General features: G+C 48.3%; 1 protein-coding gene across 2 annotated transcripts; it reads right to left on the reverse strand.

The window, feature by feature from the left end:
* Positions 1-886: 886 nt before the first annotated feature.
* On the reverse strand, positions 887-11,726 carry ZNF619 (zinc finger protein 619). 2 transcript variants are annotated; one of them, XM_040636932.1, is made up of 5 exons: positions 11,585-11,726; positions 10,974-11,058; positions 6,709-6,835; positions 6,025-6,138; positions 887-3,415 (listed from the first exon to the last, which is right to left on the reverse strand). In XM_040636932.1, the coding sequence occupies exons 2-5, from the start codon at positions 11,016-11,018 to the stop codon at positions 1,992-1,994; spliced, it is 1,710 nt and encodes a 569-aa protein (XP_040492866.1). In that variant the 5' UTR covers positions 11,019-11,058; positions 11,585-11,726; the 3' UTR covers positions 887-1,991. The 2 variants fall into 2 exon arrangements, with proteins under 2 accessions (XP_040492866.1, XP_040492865.1); XM_040636931.1 differs by having other exon boundaries at positions 6,025-6,141.
* Between the last annotated feature and the right edge of the window lie 1,856 nt (positions 11,727-13,582).

Genomic DNA, 13,582 nt, shown 5'->3' on the forward strand with positions numbered 1-13,582 from the left:
ACTTTGCTGTATTTCAACTGCTTTTCTTAACAGTGATTCAGGGTGAGGGATTTTTGCATTTGCAGTTTGAAAGCTCTGATCACAGCTGAGAAGGTAAATTTGGTTTCTGCCTTTTCTTCTCCTGAACTCTAGTATTGCACAAACCTTATCAAGGAAGAAAATACAGAAAAATCTCCAACATCCCACAAACCATTTAAATATCTCCCTATGCTGAGGGTGATGGAAATTTTCTTTATCTTGGTTAAACAACTATTCATTTGTCAAAATTCACCAAACTGTCTACTTTAAAAGTGTAAAGGCTATAAAGTATATCCCAATAGGCCTAACCAGAGCCAAAAACAAAATGTTTCTTTATGCCCTTCCTTGCAGACATAATTGTATGGTGTTATCAGAACAGCATACATATCTTTTCCTTAGGGCTTATTCCTGCTTAGCTATTTAAAGTACCTTTCCAGGACGCCTGGGTGGCTTAGTCATTAGGCATCTGCCTTTGGCTTGGGTCATGATCCCAGAGTCCTGGGATCGAGTCCCACATTGGGCTCCTTGCTCAGCAGGGAGCCTGCTTCTCCCTCTGTCTGCCACTCCCTCTGCTTGTGCTCTCTCTCTCTGGCAAACAAATAAATAAAATCTTTTAAAAACTTAAAAAAAAAATAAAGTATGTTTCTATGTTGCTACACTGTCCTGAAGCAGTGGTTGTGAGAAGGATCAGGGCCCATACCACTAGATGGAAAGTATGGCCAAACCAGTGACATCATAACATCTGGTAAGATTAGTGCCCATAAACAGGGGCACCTGGGCGGCTCAGTCAGTTGAGCGTCCGACTCTTGAACTCAGCTCAGGTCATGATCTCAGGGCTGTGAGATCAAGCCTCAAGTGGGGCTCTGTGCTCAGTGCAGAGTCGGCTTGTGATTCTTTCCCTCTCCTTCTGCCCCTCCTCCTGCTTTCGTGCCACATACATGCATACACTAAATAAGTAAAAAAATAAAATCTTAAAAAAAAAAAAAGATTAGTGTTCATACACACTTCTTGGTGTTATCAAAGTAGTTCATTATAAAATTAACTTAAAAGCATCTGGACTCAAAAATTCAGATTTAATCACAGAGGACGTGGAGGAGGTGTCACAACACATCCCCATGAGTTATGAACTCTCCTGTGAGGCAGGAGCTACAGCAAGTCAGGGTCAGGTTTCTCTCCTTCCCTCAGAGGTTCGTCAGTGTGATGCCAACAAGTTCACTCCATGTATGACTGAGAAATGGCTACACCCAGGCACCAGCCCTCTACTGCACGGGCCCAAATCATTTTTCGTACCTACGTGTTTGAGTGGGCATTGAAATTCAACAAGGATGTGGACAGGAATATAAAAGGAACCCAAACAGAAAAGCCACATTCCCTTCCAATCAAGTTTAGAGACGTGATTTTACATTCTTGCTATCAATGCTGACTTATCACTTCATATTCTTTTTCCTGGTTATTTCCTTGGTCTACTGCTTAGTTACACATGATACTCATCATGGTCATTATCAAGGTACTAAGAAGTCCCAGGCTCTGATTCCACACAGTGAGCCTTGCTACTGCCCCACCAAAAGGCCCTCCTAATTCCTGAAAGCCATCACTGGATATTTTCTCTGCTTACCTCCTCCCATGGGCTTTGCATCTCCCCTATTTCTTGAATCACAACAGGCCATGTCATTGGAATGCCATCTCCCTAAGCCCCAGAATGTTCTGTAAACTCTACCAAATCTAGTAGAGAAGGCAGGTGCAGATTGATGGTACAGGCCCAAACTGGACACCATAAAGGACAACTCCTACCATTTTCTACCCAGGGGACTGAAAAGAGGAATCAAACATGATTCTTACGTGTAAAAACACACATGGAGTTGGGAAAACAACAATGAGTACACAGACCCAGAAGAGAAACAACACAGGCATGGTCAGGAGCCCGGGGAAACTGACAACTTTAGGTGGGTGGGTGGTCGAGCACATAAGGGAGCTCATGGGGAGTGGGACAAAGGATTCAGGCTCCCAGGGGAAGTGAGATCCTGAAAGAAATGCACTATTTGAACAGGGGAAGAACTGGCCATTTCAGATGAGGGGAGCAGCACAAAGAGAGGCAGGGAGGGAGGAAAGAGCGCGGGGTGTGGGGAAGATGGGGCCGCCCCTGGCACAGTGGGGGCAGAGCGCACATGCTGGGCAGGCAGAGCGGGGAGGCCAGAAGCGGAGCAGCGGGGCCCAACGGTGGCTGGCCCTGTCACTTGGGCTGCTTTCTTGCGAGCATGCAACTTCTGGTGCTGAATGAAACTTGCGCTCCACTTGAAGGCTTTCCCACACATCTTACACTCATAAGGCCTCTCCCCAGTGTGGAGCCGCTGATGCTGGACCAGGGTGACCTTCTGATTGAATGCCTTCCCGCACTCCTGGCAGCCATAGGGCTTCTCCCCAGTGTGGATTCGCTGGTGTACTGTAAAGCGGGAGCTACAGCTGAACGTTTTCCAGCACTCTTTGCATTTGTAGAGCTTCTCCCCAGTGTGGAGCCTCTGGTGCTGGAGAAACACGGAGCTCCGGCGGAAGGCCTTCCCACACTCCTTACACTCATAGGGCTTCTCCCCGGTGTGGATGCGCTGGTGCTGAATGAGGACTGAATTTGAACTGAAACTTTTCCCGCACACCTGACACTCGTAGGGCTTCTCCCCGGTGTGGATGCGCTCATGGACGATGCGGTCATAGCTACACCTGAAAGCCTTCCCACAGTCCTTACACTGAAAGGGTTTCTCCCCAGTGTGGATTCGCTGATGCCGGATGAGTTTTGAGTTGTAGCTGAAGGTTTTCCCACAGTCCTGACATCCGAAGGGCTTCTCTCCACCGTGGAGCTTCTGGTGCTGAAGGAGGTGGGAATTTTGACCGAAGGCTTGTCCACACTCCTGACACGAGTAAGGCTTCTCCCCGGTGTGGGTTTTCTGGTGCCGGGAGAGTTTTGAGTTATATCTGAAGGCTTTCCCGCACTCTCTGCACTTGTAGGGCTTGTCATCAGCGTGAATCCTCTGATGCTGCAGAAGGTCTGAATGTTGGCTGAAATATCGGCCACACTCACCACATTTATAAAACGCCTGTCCTCCCGGGAGACCCTGCTTTGTCAGCAAGTGGGTGCTGACACGGGTGCCCCCTTCTAGCTTCCTGCCGGCCTCCTCTCTTCTGATGATGGGGGATCTGCAGTCCTGCATCAGCAAGTCTGTGAAACCTCCTTGGTTTGTTTTCTCCCCCACGTCACATGGCTGGGGCCTCCCTAAGTTGTCCTTAAGGTGAGGGTGCCCGGGAGCTTCTGTGAGCAGGCGCTCCGCCATCAGTCTGTGGGCTGCTAATTCTTTAGAAATGTTCGGTCTTGGGCTTTGCGCCTCACTCTCGGTCTTGTTTTTACCACCTAGCATGATAAAAAGAAAACAGAGGAGGCACTGAAGCTAGAAAGGTAGAGTTTACTTAAAAAAAAAAAAAAAAGAAAGAAAAGAAAAAGAAAAGAAAGTGATGCGTTTTGATGCATTTATGACAGATTTTATACTATTTTGGTCTATTTAAGTCTAGTGTAATCCAGACTAATTTTTTTTTAACTGAGTCTTCTCTATTAGAAGAACTAGGTTTTTTACAACCACGTAATTTTTCAAATTTTATTTATGTATTTATTTTTCTCAAGTAATCTCTACACCCAATGTGGGGCTTGAGCTCATGACCCTGAAATCAAGAGTCGCATGCTCTACCCACCAAGCCTGCCAGGCACGCCAAACTAATTTTCAAATGCTGAGCACAACTCATTGATGAGCTGTTACCCAGAGTTTAAAAGATACGGTTTGATATTCTCAAGGGCAGTAGTCCTCAAAGTGTGGCCCCTGGACCACCATCACCTGGGAATCTGTTGGGAATGCAAATTCCCGGGCCCTGCCCCAGTCCTGTTGAATTAGAACCTCTGGAGGTGGTATCCAGCAAGTCCATGTTCTAACAAGCCCCTCGTGAGATTCTGATGCTCACTGGAATTGGAAACCACTGATCTAGAAGCTAAAAAGGCAGGTGGAGGCTGTTCTTGTACTTGTTTCAAGCTGCAATGCCATAAGGCAGCCCCTCGACACCTGTGGCTCCTTAAATTTTTTTTATTTTTATTTTTTTGGCTGTTTAAAGATTTTATTTATTTATTTGAAAGAGAGAGAGAGTGTGAGCAAGAGCATGAATGGAGAAAGGTGCAGAGGGAGAAGTGGATTCCCCGCTGAGCAGGGAGCCCAATATGGGGCTCAATCCCAGGACCCTGAGATCATGACCCGAGCCAAAGGCTGACACTTAACCAACTGAGATATGGCTACTAAATTTAATTAAAGTGGAACATAATTTAAAATTCAGTTCCTGGGCGCCTGGGTGGCTTAGTCATTAAGTGTCTGCCTTTGGCTCAGGTCATGATGCGGGGTCCTGGGATTGAGTCCCACATCGGGTTCCCTGCTTGGCGGGGAAGCCTGCTTCTTCCTCTCCCTCTGCCTGCTGCTCCCCCTGCTGTCTTCTCTCTGCATGTCAAATAAACAAATAAAATCTTTAAAAAATAATAATAAAATTCAGTTCCTTGTTTGCAATAGCCACAGTTCAAGTGCTGATGAGGACAATGGCTATCATATTGGGCAGCACAGATATGGAACATTCCAGTCACTAGACAGTGTCCTATTGGACAGCACTGGCTTAACACCATGGGCAGACTAAACAGACAATGCACAGATGTGACAAAGGGAAACACTGACCACTGCAGGTGGTCGGGGAAAGATTTCTCAACAAGATGATGGGAGTGGGACGCCTGGGTGGCTCAGGTTAAGTGTCTGCCTTCGGCTCAGGTCATGACCTCAGGGTCCTGGGATCGAGCCCTGTGTTGGGCTCCCTACTCAGTGGGGTGTCTGCTTCTCCCTCTGCCCCTCTCTCTCTTGCTCTCTCTCAAATAAATAAATAAAATCTTTTTTTTTTAAAGATTTTATTTATTTATTCGACAGAGATAGAGACAGCCAGCGAGAGAGGGAACACAAGCAGGGGGAGTGGGAGAGGAAGAAGCAGGCTCATAGCGGAGAAGCCCGATGTGGGGCTCGATCCCATAACGCTGGGATCACGCCCTGAGCCGAAGGCAGACGCTTAACCGCTGTGCCACCCAGGCGCCCCATTAAATAAAATCTTTAAAAAAAAAATGATGGGAAGTGCTGAGTCAACCCAAAGGCACTGAGAAGACAGAAGTGGGGCTGAATTAGGAAGGAGCGTTTGGTTTACAAGACTCTGAACAACATAAGGGATGGAGAGAGCATGAGCACAGGGCCACCTGAATGAGAAGGGTAAACCCCCAATCTCTGAATGGTTCTCATTCACCTCAATTCTGTACCTTTCAGAAAAGGAAACCATTCGTTCCCAACAAATAAACAGGCTTTCTTTCAAGAGCTAATTTATAGTGTTAAGGAATTCATAAAAATTCCCTTCCCATGTACAGTTTCATACACACACATACATAAATTGTTCTCATAACAGGTTCTGGGGCACTGCATGGCTTAGTCGGTTGAGCGTCAACTCTTGGTTTTGGCTCCAGTCATGATCTTAGGGTTGTGGGATCGAGCCCCACATCAGGCTCCGTGCTCAGTGCAGAGTCTGCTTAAGACTCTCTCCCCCTCTCCCTCTGCCCCTCCCCCTTTCTCTCTCTCTCTCTGGAATAATAAATAAATCTTTAGAAAAAAGAAGTTCTTACTACAGTGTGTTTATGTTTCTAAATTGACCCCAAAAAGCCTATTTTCACTATGGGTTTTTGAAATCCTCTAGCTTTACAAAGAAAAATAACAGAAAACGAAATTTTCAGATGGTTCTCTTCCAGTACGGGGCTGAAACTCTAGCGAGGGGCACTTTTCTGAAAGAGAGTGACCATCTTCATCCTCGCAAGAACTTGTATGACAGAAGCAAAACTTTTTTCATGTTGAATCATTAAAAGACAGGAGGATGCCAAGCCAGAGGAAAGTGGTAGGTTCTCCTGCTTACCTGTGTGGACCCCTCCCAGGGCCTCTCCCTCAATGGCTATCCAGGGATCCAGGCCCCAGCGTGCTTCCCCTCGCTCCAGCTGGAGTATCAGATCTGGTTTGGGGAATGGAAATGCTGCTGAGGAGAAAGAAAAGGAACAGGAAGCTGAGGAGAGTCCCTGCTGACCCCCTCAGTCCACCCTCTGCTTTGCCAGGTGAACAAGTCAACATCCCAGGACACTAAGTGAGCTCAGTGTGGAGAGAATCTGGGGGTCTCAGGAGGGCTCAAATTGTTTTGTTCAAGAGGAAGCTTACTGGGGCTCTATCAGAGAAGACAGAAAGCTCCTACTGTCATTAGAGGAATGTACAGGGGGTCCTAGGAGACTCTCACACAGGGGAGATGGGGCCCAGGACTCCAGGGAACTGGAAGAGTAGAGGATCAAAGGTGGGGCCACCAGAAACCCTCTCAGCTCTCAGCCCAGAGCAAAAACCCCTCTGAGGAGAGTCCAGGAAACAGGGAAGAGGCAAGTCCTGCTGAAAACCAAAGTGAGCCTAGATCTTTCTCCATTAGCTCTTCCATAATGGGGGATTAGGGAGCTCAGCTCATGGCACATCAGTCCTGGGGATATGAGAGACCCCAGATCCACCAAGGAGGAAGCAAAGGGCCCTTCAGACAGAGCTGGTTCAGGGACAAGGAATGACTTACCCAAGGAAGTTATGTTTGCATAATTCTCCAGCATCACCTCCCGGTACAGGGCCCTCTGTGTGGGATCCAGGCTGGCCCACTGGTTCTGGGTGAAGTACACGGCCACATCCTCAAAGGTCACTGGCTCCTGAAAAAAGAAGTTCCTGCTCAAGTCCTGTGTGAGGAAGAGGAGGGGCCTGAACTCCAGGGATGTCCTGCCTCTACTGGAGTCCATGGCTCTGAGCCCCATGGGAGGCTTGTACTGGCAAGGAGAGCCACAACCGTACCCCAGTCGGGGACAGCTGTCAGCACATTTTCAATGTGCACACCTTTGGGGCACCTCTGCCTGATGGCCACATCAACCCCCTATCTGGTACCATGAGCTGGGTCGATCTTTCTGGTATGTTTTCTAAGATGACCATAGCAGGTATCTTTTTTTTTTTTTTTAAAGATTTTATTTATTTATTCGACAGAGATAGAGACAGCCAGCGAGAGAGGGAACACAAGCAGGGGGAGTGGGAGAGGAAGAAGCAGGCTCATAGTGGAGGAGCCTGATGTGGGGCTCGATCCCATAATGCCGGGATCACGCCCTGAGCTGAAGGCAGACGCTTAACCACTGTGCCACCCAGGCACCCCAGGTATCTGTCTTTTACCCTGACTCCATCCACTCGGTTTCTCTCTGGTCTTCCCCCTCCATGTGTTTTCGACAGAGGAACAATTCCATGGGCACAGAGTTCCTTTCACTCTGGCTGGTTCTCCCTCTTTCTGCCATCTTGCCTTATCAGAGAGTTGGCTGTTCTTTGAAGGCAATGTGCAGTGTCGCCCCCTCTCCTAACACCCGACTCCAGGGACAGGATGGCAGTCTCCATCCTTGAGCAGGCACCTGCCCCCAGATCACCTAAGCTCCGTCCGACGTGCCAACACTGCCCTCTGCACCAGGTGTGTCTCCCTGCCTCCCAATGGGGCCATTTCCACCTTCTCAGGGGAGAAGGAAACCATCCCTTGTTCTGTTTAAACTACTTTTACATCAATTCGTTCAATCATCAGAACACACGCGTGAGGTAAGAATTCTCTATTATGATGGGAATCGATGAAATCAAGCACTTTGAAATAGACAAATGGGAGTCCTCTTTATCTGAGTATCTATCGCAAGGTTGTGTAAGGAAGCAAACATTTCGATATGAACTGACCGCTTATACAAGTGAGTGGCACTGTACCGTCTCTCCTTGACTTACAGTGATCTCTACCCCAGTCTGTCATGTCAACAACCTCTCTGTGCCTAGTGTCTGCCAGGGTGAAGAAACACAACTACAGACGTACTACAGGATGGCAGCCATCATGGTAAAGATTGGTTCAGACAAGAATCATCCATGGATGCTACATTGAGGAGGAAATTTTGACAAGGAGCAGGATACTTGCATGATCGTAAGTGTCTCCCCATAGATTTCTGATGAGTTGCAAGGGACAGATAGTAACTATACACTGAAGAAATCAGGTATCACTTTGACCAGGAAGTTTAAATGTGGCTCGTGAGACTGAGGAACTGAATTTCTCATTTTTAACTTAATTCTGAACAGGCACATATAGCTAGTGGCTGCCTTACCAGACACTGCCCCCTGGATGTTAACCAACCTTCTGTCTTTACTTCCTTCACAGCCAACAGCTGGGAACATGGACCTGACCTTCCTTCCTCATATCATGGCTTTTACCCCTCCACACCTCTGAGACAGCCCTGTAATTATCAGTGCATTCCTTGTTTTCTACAACATTCAGCTTCTCAACATTCTGTTCCATCTCTGATCACTCTGCTTCTATCCTCTGCTAGCATTCACTCCTTCTCCATGACGAAGCGGGGCTCTTGATTCCCCTATACGGGAAGTGGGTTCAGAGGCAGCACAGCACAGGGGCGAACAGCACGGGCTTCAGAACAGTGCTTCTCCACGGGGAAATGGCCAGCAGGAGACACAGGGCACTCACTGTCTGGAACTCTTTTTTTTTTTTTAAGATTTATTTATTTACTTGAGAAAAAGAGCTCACGTACAGGTGGGGGCGGGGGCAGAGGGAAAGGGAGAAGCTGACTCCTCACTGAGTGCAGAGCCCAATGTGCGATCCCAGGACCCCAAAATCATGACCTGAGCATCCAAAGGCAGACACTTAACTGACTGAGCCACCCAGGCGTTCCTGGACACGTTATTAGTTGTCACAACCATGGGGTGTGGGGGTGCTACTGGCATCTAGGGGGTAGAGGCCAGGAATGCTGTTAATCATCGTACGATACATAGGACAGCCCCCCCCCCCACAACAATTATCTGGTTCAAAATGTCAATAGTGCTGAGATTGACAAACTCAGCTCTAGGGCCAGACCCCTTAGGTTCAAATTCCATCTCTGATAACCATCAGCTGTGTGACCTTGGATGAGATATTCGGGGCCTCAGTTTCCCCACTTGGAAAACTGGGATAATAGGAGTATGTATCTTATAAGGTTCTTGTAAGGGTGGAATGAGTTAATACATGTAAAGAACTAAAATATCGCCTGGCACATGTTGTTATATACATCTCAGCACTTACAAGTACAGATGAGATTAGGGGAACATTTCTCACAGAGATTGTAGATAAGACTGACTGTTGTCTAGGGATGCCTGAGTGGCTCAATCGGTTAAGCGGCGACTCTAGATTTTGGCTCAGGTCATGATCCCAGGATGTGGGGATCGAGCCCCACGTCAGGCTTTGCGATCAGTGGGAAGTCTGCTTGAGTATTCTCTCTCTCCCTCTCCCTCTGTGCCCCCCCGCCCCCACTCATACGCTCTCTCTCCCTCACTCTCTCACTCAAATAAATCTTAAAAAAAAAAAAAAAAAAAGAAGACTGACAGTTGTCTAAACATATATGTATGTGTGTATTTTTTCCCTCCCTTTCTTTTTTAATAATAGAATCCTAATTTTACTTGCCACTGTTCCCAGCTCTGGCAACTAAGTGAGGCCAATGAAACACAAGTACAAAAACCGTTGGGGACTCTCTGGAAAGGTTCGTGAAAGAGTGCAAACTGATGAGAGGTTCGCCTTTTTTGTCATCCCTCTTCCATCTGGAATGCACGCACGAGAGCTAGAGATCAAGCAGCCACCTTGGACCATGAAGGGGCCTTGAGCGTGAGAGCCAGTGCTAGGATGGTGAAGCAGAAAAAGAGAAAGAGCCTGGTGTGTGGTAACACTGCACTGCCACAATGTCCCTGGACTGCCTCTCCCCGACTTCTCTTGTATGGGAGAGGAGCCTCTATCTCGTTTAAACCACTGTCACTTGGGGTTTCCTTACTGGAAGCCCATCCTGAGTGACTAGTATACCCCATGTAAAGCACCAGGAGAGAACAGACTGCCCCCACAGATGTTTAAACACTTCCTGACTTGGAACTAATATTGGCTTAAGTGCTGAAACAGAAGTAGACAGTCCGATGTCTACATACATATTATTCTGAAGTCTTAGATAGGGTTTCCTATTTATATGACACATCCATTACATGAGACACCAGCTTTCTCATTCCCTGATCTAGGATGCTGGAGAAAAATTCAATGCAAGCATCCTCTAGTGCAAGGAAAATTCTGGAAGGACAACTGCTTCCAGTGCTGCATGAATTTGTGCCAACAAAGGATACAGGCTTTCATCGAAGTTAAGCTGTAATCTTTGTAGTGGGCTGGAGGTACTGGCATCAGCAACAAACTCAGCATTTCAAGAATCCACCTTCCTCAACAATCCACACCCTCCAAAGGCTCCCCAGTGGTGGCTTCACTGTACCCCAACTTTGCGATCTGCAGGGCAAACTCCTCCAGTGAGAGTGACTGTTTAAATGCAGGAGGTGGCCTTCCTCTGTATGGTGTGATGCAGACTAGCACTCCCCAAATTTTAACTTGCCCATTTGTTCCCCAGATGTTGTGCAAATGTAGATTATGATTCTGGAGATCTAGGGTGGGGCCTGAGACTCTGCCTTTCCAGCAAGCCCCTTGGTGATGCCAAAGCTCACCTGTGAACCGTACTTTCATGGTCCACAGTCCTCAGGGACGTAGATTCTCACTTTTTAGGAGAGTTTCTTAACTGGTGCCTCCCTCTTTCCCAACCAACCTGATCCTCCCAAGTTTCCCTACTCAGCCTCATCACCTCCCCTAACATACTCCTCTGCCGTGTACTCAACTGAGGGATGCAAAGCTAAGCATGGGACTGGCCAGGTCTGGCTACTATTCCTGTAGTGATCGTTCATACCTGTTCTGAATGTGGAAAGCTGGAAGAAAGCTCAGCTCACCTGGGACCACACTGTCTGGAGCATGGCTGACGACCCCTGCTTCATGCACTGCCCTCTCTGTTTGGAAAAGCAGGAACCTGTGGAGCTAAGAGAGAGAATCACAATGAGGCTGACCCTGCCTGGTTCCCCTCCTCTTTCCCCTCAGTCTCCGTGCCTGTCTCATTGGAAACAATATTCTTAGGACACTTCTGGATGTTCTCAGTGCATCTTCTCCAGTGGTTCATGCAGTGCAGCATCTGCTTCCTTTGTAAATTCTACAAATCTGCCTCGTGAGGCTGAAAATTCCTCGAAAGAATGTGTGTGAAGCAAGAGTCAAGAACTGCAGTGGATTCGTGGTTTTCAAGAAAATCCCTGGCCCGCTATGAATGAATGACTAAGTAATTCGTACTGAAGGGTTCTAGCAAAGGTGGCAAAGACCAAAACAAGCATTTAGAGAAAAGGTAGGATAACGGGACCCGAGACAAAATGCAAGTGGTGATCTGGCCCCAGGGGAAAGGGGAAGACGCTCAACGTCCCAGGGGGCGATGCTGACCGGAGACCCGACGGGAATCTGCACACTCCACCCCGGCAAGCGAGCGACGCCACGCGTCCCCGGCCCCCACCCTGAGTACCGCGAGCCGGGGGACGTCAGGCCACCTCTTCGGGGCAGGAGGGTTGATGGCGCGTCTGCGGGCCCCGACAGCCGAGCTCCGGGACTGGGCGGGCCGGGCTACCACACGGAGGCGGACCGCCGAACGCCCCGCCGCTCCCGCGGGTCGCAGCCGAGGCGGAAGCGCGAGCGGAGGCGCGCCCACCCGCGCCGCTCTAGGAAGCCCGGAGGCTGGCCTTCTCCATGGTCCCGAGCCAGACCCGCCACCTGCGCCCCGGCGTCCGCTCTCCTCCCACCCTGTCCCCACCGCGCCGCGCCCCAGCGAGTGAGCACCTCCGCGGGGACACCGAGTCCGCGCCACACTCCGCGCGGGTCTGCGTGCGGGCTGTAGCGCTTGCCAGTAGTAACTTAACCTCCTCATGAATTCCCGGCCCCGGTCTCTGTCCAACGGCTCCTGGACTGTGCCCTGAGATCGCCAAGGCCCAGGTCTGACTGTCCCCGTTCTGATCCCGGCTCCACCACCTATTCACTGTGTGGCCTGTGCCAGTTACTGAAACTCTGTGCTTCAGTTTCTCCATTGGGAACGGTAGTAGTTTCGAGCTCATCAACTCAGTGCAGTAATTGAATGAGTCAACTCGTGCAAAGCACTTGTAACAACTTCTGGTTCTGCATCATGAATAAATCAGAGTAAGATCTAGCTCTCTTGTTGCGGACATTATTGTTATTCCTGTGTGTTGTTGCCACTTTCCTATAACACACTCCCATATCTCTTTCTCCAGGCATGGCAGCAGTGTTTCCTATTGGCCAGGCATTGTGCAGAATCCTTTGAGCTAGAGTCCTATCAATCTGCCTACTATTTCTTTCTACTTGGCTAATCCACAAGCTCCTAAAACTCGAAATGTTCCAGACTGATCTTGTCATCCTTCCCTCACCCTCCTGTTTCACCTTCCAGGGTTGCCCTGTCCCTTTCCCCCAGCAAACTGCACTGTAACCCAACTAAGTGAGTTCATTCCTTGGTGAGTTACAGGTAGAGACTACAGCAGGGGGAGTTGTCCAACAAAGGAAAGTTTATTTGCAGCAAATAAGGAGATCATGGGGAATAACTTCCAAAGCTGCGACTTCCACAGTGGGGGTGAGTGGGTTCTTTTTATTTCAGGTTAGGATGAATATTCAGAAAGGGGAGTTTTGTCATCACATGTAAAGGTGGGCATAAGGTTACACAGGTGCACCTAGAAAACATGCATATACATGCATTCTGCGTCATGTTAATGAAGCTTGTGCTCCTCTGGGGTGAGATTTTAACATTATAATGAGGCAGAACATTCCGGTCCTCTGCACAGGTGTGAGCCAGTGGTTCAAGCTCAAACTGTTTTAGGCCAGCTGGAGCTCTTCCTGTTGTTTGCCTCTAAAAGATAAGGTTAACATTCCTGTGAAGAAAGGCGGTCAGTGGGGGTCTCGTTGGGGACATTTTACCTCATTAATTCTATGGAGCATGGTTTCAGCACCACTCTTCAGCCAGCCAAGCAAATCATTCCTGTGGGAGTCCTAAATGACCCTTTCCTCTGCATCTTCTCTTACCTGGATTGCTGTACCAGGCTCCTAACTGTTCTGGTCTCCAGTCTGGCCCCCTCTGCTCCCTTCTTCCCACAGGACAGCCAGGGTGATCTAAGATATGCATCTGGTCATGACATCTGGTTCTGCTTTTAAAAACCCTTCAAAACCATTGCAACGTGATACTCTATGCAGAAAACCCAAAAGACTCCACCAAAAAATTGCTAGAACTAATACATGAATTCAGCAAAGTCACAGGATATAAAAGCAATGTACAGAAATCTGTTGCATTTCCATACACCAATCATGAAGCAAAAGAAAAAAATCAAGGAATAGATCCCATTTACAATTGCACCAAAAATAATAAGATACCTAGGAATAAACTTTACCAAAGAGGTAAAAGATCTGTATTCTGAAAACTGTAGAACACTTATGAAGGAAATTGAAGAGGACACAAAGAAATGGAAAA

The sequence above is a fragment of the Ursus maritimus genome, unplaced genomic scaffold (genome assembly GCF_017311325.1).
Source record: "Ursus maritimus isolate PB19 unplaced genomic scaffold, ASM1731132v1 scaffold_20, whole genome shotgun sequence".
NCBI classification, from domain to species: Eukaryota; Metazoa; Chordata; class Mammalia; order Carnivora; family Ursidae; genus Ursus; species Ursus maritimus.

What these genes read in the sequence shown, in the direction of transcription:
- ZNF619 (XM_040636931.1), bottom strand. Translation starts at nt 11,018, where the DNA reads ATGAAGCAGGGGTCGTCAGCCATGCTCCAGACAGTGTGGTCCCAG. An exon ending in TGCAAACATAACTTCCTTGG is followed by an intron (nt 6,142 to 6,708) that starts GTAAGTCATTCC and finishes CTTTCTCCTCAG; the next exon opens with CAGCATTTCCATTCCCCAAA. An exon ending in CCTGGGAGGGGTCCACACAG is followed by an intron (nt 3,416 to 6,024) that starts GTAAGCAGGAGA and finishes TTATCATGCTAG; the next exon opens with GTGGTAAAAACAAGACCGAG.